Raw genomic sequence first — 12,913 nt, forward strand, 5'->3', positions numbered from 1 at the left:
TAGGTGAAGATGCAGAATGATGGAAAAACCTCTTCACACCCTTGTGGATAGAAATATAAATTGGTATTGTTATTTGACAGTAGTTTGGCAGTATTTAGGAGAATTAAAAATTGCCAGTAGTCTGTGACCTAGGATTTCCATTCTAATTGTATTCCCTAGAGCAGCGGTCCCCAACCTTTTTGGCACCAGAGACCAGTTACATGGAAGACAATTTTTCCATGGATAGGGGTGTGGGAGGGGGTGGGGGTGTTTCAGGCGGTAATGCGAAATGTGAGCGATGGGGAGCGGCAGATGAAGCTTCGCTCACTCGCCTGCCGCTCACCTCCTGCTGTGTGGCCCGGTTCCTAACGAGCCGCGGACTGGTACTGGTCTGCGGCCCAGGGGTTGGGGACCCCTGCTCTAGAGAGACCTCCATGACTCTGAACTTGAATATTGAAAGGAGCACCCCTGATCTTTACCTAACTCTTCTGTAGGGAATAAACACAGCTGCCATGAGATCCTTCTAGCCAGGCATTTGTAATGAATTATTGCATTGTGCCCTCACCTGTTTCTTGAATGGAAGTTTTGAAAGACTGATGCCTTCACTGTAGCGGGATGAAGTCAGCTAGAAACTTCAGGACATGTGAATCAAGTATCTGTTAGCTCATTACATCTAGTTCATTCCCTGAGACTTATGTAGACTTGCAAAGTCCAAAATCCTCAGCCTGGTATTCCAACCCCTCCATAATCTCTCTAATCTTCTCTCCTATATCAGTTCCCAGTTTGAGCTTTCATGTCTTTTGTTGTTTTTAATATGCTGAAATTTTTATTTTTTAATTTTTAATTAATTAATTAATTAGGCTGCCTTGGGTCTTTGTTGCTGCCCGTGGGCTTTCTCTAGTTGCGGCAAGGAGGGGCTACTCTTCATTGTGGTGCATGGGCTTCTCATTGCGGTGGCTTCTCTTGTTGCGGAGCACGGGCTCTAGGCGCGTGGGCTTCAGTAGTTGTGGCTCGCGGGCTCTAGAGCACAGGCTGAGTAGTTGTGGCGCGAGGGCTTAGTTGCTTTGCAGCATGTGGGATCTTCCCAGACCAGGGCTCGAACCCGTGTCCCCTGCATTGGCAGGCAGATTCTTAACCACTGCACCACCAGGGAGGCCCTCTTCTTAGATATTAAAACTCAGCATAGATGTTGTCTTATCATCTCTGCAGAGTTCCTCGACACTGCTAGTTTGGGTTACTTGCTTACCTCTGTCACAGCATTGATCTCTCTGATTGGTATGTTGTCTCCCCTACTGAATTGCTTGAGCTTGAGGCCCAAGGTTGTGCTTCTGTCCCGAGATACCAAGAACTTGAACACAGCTCCTAGAACATAGGTTTTGCTCAAGAAATAACAACAGAATGAGTCAGTCCCATGGTGATTGACTGTTTTGTTGTTGTTCTTCTCCCTCGTCCTAACATATGGTGTCTGACATAGTGTGAAGCACAGATGAGATGTTGTTCAGTAAAAACTTACTGACTTATTAGGAACATGCTCAGTTTCTAGATAATACTTCAGAGAAAGAATTAATCAAGCCATGGGGAGTGTACGTTGAAAGAAAATTTAGGTAGATGAGTTTAGTCTCTGAGATGGTAATGAGGCTGTGCTCTCTCTCCAAATGGTTCCTTTTAAACATCCAGATGAGGGAGAAAGCCCCCTGACACTGAAGCTGGAATTCTCCATTTGGGAGATTAAGGTAAAAGCTTCTGCATATCCCAAAGGACAGCACTGTGCAATCACATGTGAATATTACATGAAAAGATGGACAAAAGCCAAATTTAATTATTGAGATGATTTTGATGATAATCCCATTTTTCTCATCCAGTTCACAATCTAGGAAAGGTCCTAATCCAAACAGGGTATTTTTCCTTCCCCTGAGGGATCTAAATATTTCCCTGTCTCATTACAGCTGTGTGGAAAATCTGAAGTACAGCTGTTCATTGAACTGCTTCCAACGCAATATACAAAGATACTGTGATTGGCAGACAGGAGATGCCATTGGAGATATTGACTGTGATATTGTGGAGATACAATATCAATTGACTAACTGGAATTTCTTTTTTGGGTAAAGAACCCAAATACTCACATTTCATTTTGCTTATTCAAATTCTATCCCTTTTCACTTCAACAAATCTATCTCCTGTTCCCAGCAATGTTTTGCCTTAATATGTATGTGAAGCACTACAGTGGAAGAACTGGGATATGTCAATGTGGGTGGCATTTAGCCACTGAAATAAATAGCTAGAAATGTCGTTGAGGAGAACTGGCAGAGAATTGGTACTGGTGAGGGGCTGTTTACACTGGACTCACAGGATGATGGCGTGGGCACCATAATCCATCATTGGGTCCTTGGCTTGTTTGCTTATATACATTATATACATTATTTGCTAGGTAAGTTTGCTGTCAATAAAGTAATGTGTCTCAGGATTCTAGGTGGGTCTTACCCCCAAATAATTTATTTGTTTATTTTTATTATTTTGTTTATTAACCAAGTGATTATTAATTAAAACATGTTAAGTGTCCACCATATGACCAGCACAACACCAGGTGCAATACAGAAGGACCTTGATCACTGAGTCTCAGAGATGCATCCCAGCTTCTGCTGGGACATATCCTGTGTTGAGGAGCTCTCCTTCATAGCACCTGCTATGATTTTAGGTCATTCTGATAGTTAAGATGTAGTATCAGCACCTCAGGAAACCTAGTCTTGGGGAGATATTAAATAATAAAAATACATTAAATTATAGCCAATAATGCAAGATAGCATTTAATTGATGATAGAGACTGACAGTGCTGTGGGAGTTAGACAGCAGTAACTGAAGGAGAACCACCATTTATACAAGGAAGAGAGAAGGGAACTTTGTCGAGCTCAGCCCCGTGTTTGGGCTGGTACTTCACTGTATAATATACCGTTGATTGTCACAGCTATCCTGAGAAGGTAATAGGTGTGATTCCCACTTTACAAGTGGTATAACCAAGGCCCAGCTTGTAGTTGGTGAACTTGAGATTCAACCCTAGGCTTGTGTGGAATCAAAGGCATGCACTTTTCTCCTCTCTCAGACTGACATTTCTTCAAAGTAGGTCCTGTGCTAGATTTTGGAGGTTTCTTAAAATAACTTTTTTCTAAATATAAAAGTTTACATAGGGCTTCCCTGGTGGCGCAGTGGTTGAGAGTCCGCCTGCTGATGCAGGGGACACGGGTTCGTGCCCCGGTCTGGGAAGATCCCACGTGCCGCGGAGCGGCTGGGCCCGTGAGCCATGGCCGCTGAGCCTGCGCGTCCGGAGCATGTGCTCCGCAACGGGAGAGGCCACGGCGGGGAGAGGCCACGGCGGTGAGAGGTCCGCGTACCGCAAAAAAAAAAAAAAAAAAAAAAATTACATAATGTAGAAAATTTGGGAAATATAAAAATCATCTGTAATGCTACCACTTAGAGATAACTATGATTACTAGTTTGGTGTATATACACATACATATATGCATCTATCACATACATTATGCATATATATGACTATTACTTAAGTATATGTTATATATTTTTCATGTAAAATCAGTGTTATTATATATTATTTTGTTTGTATTCTTTTTGTAAAATATGGCGATCATTTTCCTATCATTAACGTTTTCTAAAGCATATCTTTTTTTTCCTTAAATAAGATTTTTTATTGGTAGTAAAATCAGCAAACTTTATATGGTAGAAACATCTCAGAGTATTTTTACACTAGAGGGAGACTTAGCAAAGGCAGCCAGTTTATTTGACAACACATTTCCTTTTTTATTTTATTTTATTTCATTTTATTTGTTTATTTTTCCTCATCAGTTACTTCCTTTTTTTACTAAAGCATACCTTTTTAAGTGCTACAAAGAATTCTACCATGTATGTGTGCTATAATTTATAACCAATCAATCCCTCGTTAGAGTTTAAGCTCTTTATAGCTTTTTGCTATAAAATATTTATCATATTTTGATAAGCATTCTTGTGACATATTTAAAGTGTACATCATGGTGATTTGATACACAGGCAGACCTTGTTTTATTGTGCTTTACAGATACTGCGTTTTTTACAAATGGTTTGTGGCAACCACGCGTTGAGCAAGACTGCTGGCATCATTTTTCCAACAGCATTTGCTCACTTCTTGTAATATTTCAAACCCTCCACCAGCAAAAAGATTACAACTTGCTGAAGGCCCAGCTGATGGTTAGCATTTTTTAACAATAAAGTATTTTTAAATTAAGGTGTATACATTGTTTTTGTAAGACATAGTGCTATCGCGCATGTACTGGTAATATAGTATAGTGTAAACATGACTTTTATATGTACCGGGAAACCAAAACATGCATGTGACTCACTTTATTGTGATTGATATCTCCTCTATTGCTGTGGTCTGGAACTGAACCTGTAGTACCTCCCAGGTGTGCCTTTATGTATATATTGAGAAAGGATTCCCACCTCTAGTTAACTACTAACACATCCATTACGTCACATTTTTGTGTGTGTGTGAGAACATTTAAGTTCTACTCTCTTGACAAATTTCAGTTATACAATACAGTGTTATCAACTGTAGTCACATGTCTTTTACATTAAATCCTCAGACCTTATTCAACTTATAGCTGAAAGTTTATACCCTTTTTCTATCCTCTCCCTGTTTCCCCCACCACTATCCCTTGGCAACTACTTTTCTACTCTCTGTTTCTATGACTTAGACTTTTTTTCTTTTTCTTTTTTTTTAGATTCCACATATAAATGATATCATGCAGTATTTGTCCTTGTCTGGCTTATTTCACTTAACATAAGGCCCTCAAGTTTCATCCATGTTGTCACAAATGACAGGGTTTCCTTTTCCATGGCTGAATAATATTCCATTGTATATACCACAACTTTTGATGGACACTTACGTTGTTTCCATATCCTGGCTATTGTGAATAATGCTGCAGTGAACATTGAGAGTGCAGATATCTTTTCGATATCTTGTTTTCATTTCCTTTGGATGTACCCAGAAGTAAGGTCGCTAGATCACATGATAGTTCTGTTTCTAATTTTTTGAGGAATCTTCATACTGTTTTCCAGAGTGATTGTACCAATTTATAATCCCACCAAGAGTGCACGAGTGTTCTCTTTGCTCCACTATTTTACCAATACTTGTTATGTCGTCTTTCTGATGACAAGCCATTCTAATAGGTGTGAGGTCATAACTCATTATGGTTTTGATTTGTGTTTCCCTAATGATTAGTGATGTTGAATACCTTTTTGTGCACCTGATGGCCATTTGTATGTCTTCTTTAGAGAAATGTCTATTCAGATCTTCTACCCAATTTTAAATCTGATTGTTTGTTTCTTTGCTTTGAGTTGAATGAATTCTTTGTATATTTTGGATATTAACCCTTTATCAGATATATGAATTGTAAATATTTTCTCCCATTCCGTAGGTTGCCTTTTCATTTTGTTGATGGTTTCCTTTGCTGTGCACAAGCCTTTTAGTTTGGTGTAGTCCCAATTGTTTGTTTTGCCTGTTGCCTTTGCTTTTTGATATTGATAAACATTCTTGTATAAAATTTTTTGCACATTTCTCTGATGACTTCCTATCAAGTGTATGTGTATTTTAAGACTTATTAAAAACCGTCCTCCAGAGAAATTATGCCCTTTATACTCTCACCAGTGGCAATGTATGAGACTACCCAATTTCAGATATTCTTTCCAATACTGAGTAGTATCATTAAAAAAAAAAAAAAAGAAAAACTATTCTAATTTGACAGGTAAAAAAGTGACCTCTCAAAATTTTAATTTGCATTTCTTTGACTACCAAATAGGGTGAATATATGTTGGAGTTGTCATCTTGAAGTGCTGCCAGCCTTGGATCTCCCTCTTCTAAGAGCCATAATGTATGAAGAGAAGGTTAAAAGGCTTCATCTTATTTATACTAAATTACTTCATATCCTATCTTTTGGCAGATCTCTGACATCTACATTAGTGGAGAATCAGGGGACATGTCAGCTAAGGAGAAGCTGCTCCTGTGGACCCAGAAAGTGACAGCTGGTTACACAGGAATCAAATGCACCAACTTTTCCTCCTGCTGGAGTGATGGGAAGATGTTCAATGCACTTATTCACCGATACAGGTAAATACAGTGGAGTTTCAGTGGGCCTGGAGAGGCTTCTTCTCATCTCTTGTTTGTAATCAGCTGTAATGCCACATTTCCCCTCAACCAACATCCAGGCTCTGATTCATTTTATTTATTTTAAAAAGGAATTTGTATTGAACTCCTACTATTCCAGGCACTGGGCTCACATAGCAGTGAAGAAAACAGCTAAATTCTTGCCCTCATGGAGCTTACTTTTCAGTGGGGAAGATCGGCAATAAACAAATAAGTGTATGCTGTCTTACAGTGGTTAGTGCAGTGGAGGGAAAGGGAATGATGGAGGTTGTGACATTTTGGACAGGGTGGTCGGAGGTGGTCTCTCTGATAAAGTTGTTGGAGCAGAGTCATGGATGAGGAGTAGCGGGCCATGCAGGTCTCTAGGCTCAGCATGTTTCACTCGGAGGAAATAACAAGTGCAAAGGGCCTGTAGTGGGGGACTTGCTTGGAGTGGGTGAGGAAGATGGGAATTTTGAATGACGAAAAGCAAAATTTATTGTACTCTTAGTGGTCATAGACACTCATAGGGAAAGTTGATACCTCTCCCTTGAAATCCAACAAACCTACTATTATGTAAGTTTAGAATTACCGAGCACTGGGCTCCTGGAGTGTGATTAAAAATGGGACTAGTGCTCCTCTAAACCTCTTGCTTTCTCTCTAACTCATCCAGTGTTTTTCAGCTCTGAGTACTTTTAAGAGGGTTTCTTTGTGTGAACTCCCATGTGCTATGTAGCTGGGGGCCTTTCATATACCTTGGTGGACTTTTACAGACCTGATCTGGTAGATATGGAGAGGGTACAGATCCAGAGTAACCGAGAGAATCTGGAACAGGCTTTCGAAGTAGCAGAAAGACTGGGCGTCACGCGGTTACTGGATGCAGAAGGTGAGAGCTGACTGAAGTTGATGATGTTTGACGTATATTCATTATTCCTTCCCCCGGCGGGTTCCTTTGTTCTAAGACATTTCTTGCCTTTTGTCTCTCAGATGTGGATGTGCCATCTCCAGATGAAAAGTCTGTAATCACTTATGTGTCTTCTATTTATGATGCCTTCCCTAAAGTCCCTGAGGGTGGAGAAGGGATCAGTGCTACGGTAAAAGAACACTTTCCTAAAATACCTTCTGCTATGATTTGTTTGGGTGGAATGTATTGATTAGAGTAGGTTTCTTAAGCACTCAGTGTATACAGAGCACTTCTAAACGGAGCAAACTGAATCCACATCATCTTTATACATGGTTATTGTCCTTGGTCTGTGGGAATGAGTCTAGATATCACTAATTTTGCAGCGTCCAGCATAGGCTATTCTAGGTGTCAGGAAATTAAATCCCATCTTGAGAGTCCTTGAGGAGCTTTGAAACTGGGACTCTGAGCATTAAACTGAATGGCTGGTGTCTGTGTAGGCAATTAGAGGAAAAGATTTTATGTGGTTTGGGATGGCCTGAGCTACTTTCTCCTGTGCTTGTCTTGCATACTGCTAACCAGAAGGTGTGTGATATCTACCTTTTGGCAATAGGAAGTAGACGCCAGGTGGCAAGAATACCAAAGCCGAGTGGACTCCCTCATTCCCTGGATCAAACAGCATACAATACTGATGTCAGATAAATCTTTTCCCCAGAACCCTGTTGAACTAAAGGTAAAGTCATGGACTTAAATTGTTTTTTTGTAAATTCACTCTGGGGAGTAAGTCTCAGAGCTTGTTGCTGCTGGCTCCTGGGTGAGGTGGTATGAAAAATTAGACCGGGTTGCTTGCATTCATTCACCAAATATTAATTTTGTAGGCACTTTATAATCAATATATACACTTCAAAGAAACAGAAATTCTGGCCAAGGAGAGAGAAAAAGGAAGAATTGAAGAATTATATAAATTATTAGAGGTAAGGACACTTATCCTTTGCTGAGACTTAGGGTTTGCTGGTGTGCTCTTTGTTGCTTCTTTGTTAGGCAGATTCCCTGCATCTTCTTCCGAACCTTCATTATAATAGCAATATTCTCAGGGTGACAAATCGAGCATCACTCTCAGGCTGCTCTTGAAAATTTACGGTAAAGGGGAAGTAGCAACCATCTCTATTTTTTAAAGGGCCTGTTGAAAAATGGCATACAGTTATTCAGAAATCCTGAGTTTTATACATATTTTCCTGTTTCTCAGAGGGAAGCTAATTCTTTCCCTAGAATAGAAAGAAAAGAGACTTTCCCTCACATTTTGATTCCTAGAGAATTTGAAGCTGTAGAGATGGGCATTTAACCTCTCCACAGTGGGAGGGAGGGGTATGGGGAGGACAGGAGGATTTATGGAAAGTATAGAAGGAATGGAAGGATTTCAAGCAAGTGGTCCCTGTATTTTAGAGGTAATTTTTTTTTAATACATTTATTTATTTATTTTTGGCTGTGTTGGGTCTTCGTTGCTGTGCACGTTGTTGCTTTCTCTAGTTGTGGTAAGTGGGTGGCTACTCTTTGTTGTGGTGCGCAGGCTTCTCATTGCGGTGGCTTCTCTTGTTGCGGAGCACGGGCCCTGGGCTCACAGACTTCAGTAGTCGTGGCTTGCGGGCTCCAGAGCGCAGGCTCAGTAGTTGCAGCGCACAGGCTTAGCTGCTCCCCTGCATGTGGGATCTTCGCGGACCAGGGCTCGAACCCGTGTCCCCTGCATTGGCAGGCGGATTCTTAACCACTGCGCCACCAGGGAAGCCCCCTACAGGCGATTTTTTTCTGTCACCTAGAGGTGAGGTACTGCTAAAATATTTGGTTGTTTTCTCTTATTAGTCAATGGGGAAAACTGCTGAATGGCTGGGTAAAGAAGCAAAAAATTAATTAAAACTGGGACCTGAGGAGGGCATGGCTGTGTTTTTGGACTAAAAGGGTTATCTCTGGGTTTTTTAGGTATGGATTGAATTTGGCCGAATTAAACTGCCTCAAGGTTATCACCCTAATGATGTGGAAGAAGAGTGGGGAAAACTCATCATTGAGATGCTGGAGCGAGAGAAGTCACTTCGACCAGCTGTAGAGAGGTGGGTCCAGAGCCTGAAGGTGACATTACTTACTGGGCTGCTTTGAGGCCTGCACTTGACTATGGTCTTGATCTCATTTTAGGCTGGAATTGCTGCTACAGATTGCAAACAAAATCCAGAATGGTGCTTTGAACTGTGAAGAAAAACTGACATTAGCTAAGAATACACTGCAGGCTGTAAGTCTGACTGTTCTATCTCACTTCTTATGTTACATGTTTTCCACTTCTAACCTTTTGCTCTAATGGTTGAAGTCAACAGTTAAGGGATCCAGCTTCCTTTCTCTTGGAATTGCAGTGGACCGCCTGGCTCCCTTGGTCCTAGTGGGTGGGAGCAAGGGGAGTTTTCTCACTCTTCTTCTCCCTTTCTCTCTCAGGACGCTGCTCACCTGGAATCAGGACAACCAGTGCAGTGTGAGTCAGATGTCATCATGTACATTCAGGAGTGTGAAGGTCTCATCAGACAGCTGCAGGTGGATCTCCAGATCCTAAGAGATGAGAATTACTACCAGCTAGAAGAGCTGGCTTTTAGGTGAGGAACATGGGACTCAAACGGAGGGCTTGCTTACTGCTGAGGCTCAAGGATCAAGAGTCGGGTACTGAATCTTGTAACCTGGATGCTAGAGGTCAGCGTCTCAGTGGGGATGTTATAGGTATTTGGGGCAGGAAAATTCTCATGGTAGAAGACAGTTTCCCTTTACTGTTGGCCCTGCCCACTAAGTACCTGTAGGGTTCCCTAATCTTTGTGTGGCATCTTATAATGCACCCACATGCTTCAGGGTGACTGCAGCCGTGTGGGACCACGTCTGCTTTAGAACTGCTGGGGTGATTCGATGTAGCATTTCATGGAGGAGGAAACCAACACCCACAGAGGGGCTGAGGATCTTTGTACAGAGCCGAGACTAAGAGCCACACCTTTTGACCCCTAATCCATGGTTTATTCTGTTATATCATCCAAGAGTTATAGGAACTGGTATTGATTTATTGCCTTGAGTTAATGCTGTGACTTGGCATTTGCCTCAGTGACAGCTCTGAACGATGAAGATGTTAATAATATCACCTTGCATTCACAGAACACGTTTTCTTTCTCAAAACACTTTTCCTAATATAATCTCATTTTTATTTTTACCTCATCCTTGTCAAATGGATAGGGAAGATCTTAAAAAGCACGTTACAGATTTAATCTTTTCTTTCTCGTCTTCCATTTCAGGGTCATGCGTTTGCAGGATGAGCTGGTTACCTTGCGTCTAGAGTGCACAAACTTGTATCGGAAGGGCCATTTCACTTCACTTGAATTGGTTCCACCCTCTACTTTAACCACTACTCATCTGAAGGCAGAACCCTTGACCAGAGGAACCCATTCTTCTTCTACCTCCTGGTTCCGAAAGCCCATGACTCGGGCTGAACTTGTGTCTATCTCCTCCTCTGAAGATGAAGGCAACCTCCGATTTGTGTATGAACTACTGTCTTGGGTGGAAGAAATGCAGGTGGGTGTACATTCCAAATGCTTATGCAGTGCACTGAGGTTTACTGGATACAGCAGCTTGTCTCAGAGGGTTAGGTTGCTCTATGCCCCTTGTATAGATCCCCTCAATTATTGCTGCAACCTGGGACCCAAGCCTCCTTGTCTATTAAATTTTGAAAGGATAGGATCAGTTCAGATCCTCAAAATCCCATACTAAATGCATAGGCTTTTCTAATTTGAAGCCCTTTAGGAATCTCTTCCCTTCAGCCAACTGTGTTCTAACTGGGAGCTGGTGGAAGAAGTTGCAGAGTCTGTAAATCTGTTATCTTTTCTGAAATTCTCTCATTGTCAGAGGAGCTGCTTCTCTACTGTTGTTTTTGTCTCAGCTCTTAAGAGTAAGCAAGACTGCTGTGTTTCACAGTTCTCAGGGACATTATTTATATGTATTCTAGGATAATGGTTCAAGTTCAAGATTGTCCTCTTATCCTCTAACCCTTTTGTTTTGTGTTAAATTCTTCCCATCGTCGGATGATGGATCTTCCATGTACCGATAAATAAAAATATTCAAAGGCAAGCTGTTTTACAGTTATCTTCCATTGGCCAATAGTTGGTGGCATGAATGAAGCTTAGTATTTATAGATATTTATTTCTTATCTCCATTCTGATTGTGAAATGAAGAGACCCCATAAAGGGAAATGCCTAAATTATAAAGTTAAGCATTTCAGCCTGTGGGAATGCCTTTCTGGTTGGTAAATGCAGGGATATGTTCCCATAATTCAGCAGCAAAAGGCTGCTTCTGCTGCTATAGGTGGTAGGGTTTATTCTCCAGCTCCTTGGGGGTGGTTATGGCATACTTCCCTGTAAGAGACCAAGATGGAGATAGTTTAGATGTCCTTTTTCTCAGTCCCCTCTCCCCAGCCCCCTTGTCCAAACTGATTGTGACAGTTTTCTTTTTCTGCCAACTTAGCAGTAAATTATATTCGTAATTTTTCTTTTTTTCAGATGAAACTGGAGCGAGCAGAGTGGGGCAATGACCTGCCTAGTGTGGAGTTGCAGCTGGAAGCACAGCAGCACGTCCACGCCAGTGTGGAAGAACTGGGCTCAAGTGTCAAAGAGGCCAGGCTATATGAGGTGTGTGGCATTCAGAATCCATTATGGGAGGCTGGGGTGGCTGTGTGCGATGGGACAGTGCACAGCGCAGCTGTCCCTGTGGAAAAGGATACCCACGAGCAGCACTTGACCACAGGTCCCCTCAGCACAGGAAGCGTCTCTTGCTCTTTGAAATAACCTTGTGAGAAAGGTGGGGTTTTTTGCTTTTTTTTGTTTGTTTGTTTGTTTGTTTTGTGGTACGCGGGCCTCTCACTGTTGTGGCCTCTCCCGTTGCGGAGCACAGGCTCCGGACGCACAGGCCCAGCGGCCATGGCTCACGGGCCCAGCCGCTCCACGGCATGTGAGATCTTCCCGGACCAGGGCACGAACCCGTGTCCCCTGCATCGGCAGGCGGACTCTCAACCACTGCGCCACCACGGAAGCCCTGAAAGGTGTTTTTTATTAACCGCTTTTTAGTAAAAAGAATAGTGATACTGAAAGCTAAGGTCAAAGTTAGTAAGTAGTGAATGCAGTTTCCAAACTCAAACCCTCTGTTCCAAAAGTTCATGCTCTTTCCACTTCACCATCTACCTGCAACAGAGAACTGGCAAGAAAAACTATTCACTTGGTCTCTCCTCTCCCTCACTCTTCCTATCTTCCCATTTTAAATTTCAACTCTCCTCTTCCAAAAAAGCAACTGAGTAGTTGAAGGAATCACCAGGTATAGGTTTTGCTTAGAAACCTCCCAGAATTACTGGAAGCACAAGACCATGAGGTCATTCAGCTGTGCTCACTCTGCTGGACTGTCCTCACTCAGTGCTGCTCTGAGCTATCACATCTCACCTGGAGATTTGCTGTGCAAGCTTCTGTTTTCTCAGAGTAACCAATCTCTGTCTATGTGCAGACATAATATTTACATAGTTGAAATCATGCTGTAAATATAGTTTACTTACTCTTTCTCTAATATATTTTTATTTCATTCCTTTCTTATCAGGGAAAAATGTCCCAAAATTTTCATACCAGTTATGTTGAAACTCTTGGAAAGCTGGAGACACAGTATTGTAAATTGAAGGTGAGTTTTGACTAACTCTCTTTTGTTCTGTTCATGGAGAATGTGGTTCCCTAATTCAGAAAGCTCTTGGTTTGAGCCTGTTTTGGTTTTCTGTTTGTTAGTTTATATTGTTCACTGTGCAGTTGTTCATATGTATCATAACA

At 41.7% G+C, this 12,913-nt stretch overlaps 1 protein-coding gene across 2 annotated transcripts in view; it reads left to right on the top strand.

Moving 5' to 3' along the window:
• MACF1 (microtubule actin crosslinking factor 1) overlaps positions 1-12,913 on the top strand; it is a gene marked incomplete at its 5' end in the record, with an annotated part of 343,134 nt that overhangs the window by 160,977 nt on the left and 169,244 nt on the right. For both annotated transcript variants that reach the window (XM_079698746.1, XM_079698745.1), the window contains 11 exons: positions 5,964-6,130; positions 6,919-7,031; positions 7,133-7,239; positions 7,660-7,779; positions 7,925-8,020; positions 9,021-9,148; positions 9,231-9,324; positions 9,522-9,676; positions 10,355-10,631; positions 11,612-11,740; positions 12,693-12,770. In XM_079698746.1, coding sequence (XP_079554872.1) covers positions 5,964-6,130; positions 6,919-7,031; positions 7,133-7,239; positions 7,660-7,779; positions 7,925-8,020; positions 9,021-9,148; positions 9,231-9,324; positions 9,522-9,676; positions 10,355-10,631; positions 11,612-11,740; positions 12,693-12,770 — 1,464 coding nt within the window. The remainder of the gene's footprint in view (positions 1-5,963; positions 6,131-6,918; positions 7,032-7,132; positions 7,240-7,659; positions 7,780-7,924; positions 8,021-9,020; positions 9,149-9,230; positions 9,325-9,521; positions 9,677-10,354; positions 10,632-11,611; positions 11,741-12,692; positions 12,771-12,913) is intronic.

Source organism: Hyperoodon ampullatus (assembly GCF_949752795.1).
Source record: "Hyperoodon ampullatus genome assembly, chromosome: 2".
Taxonomy (NCBI): Eukaryota; Metazoa; Chordata; class Mammalia; order Artiodactyla; family Ziphiidae; genus Hyperoodon; species Hyperoodon ampullatus.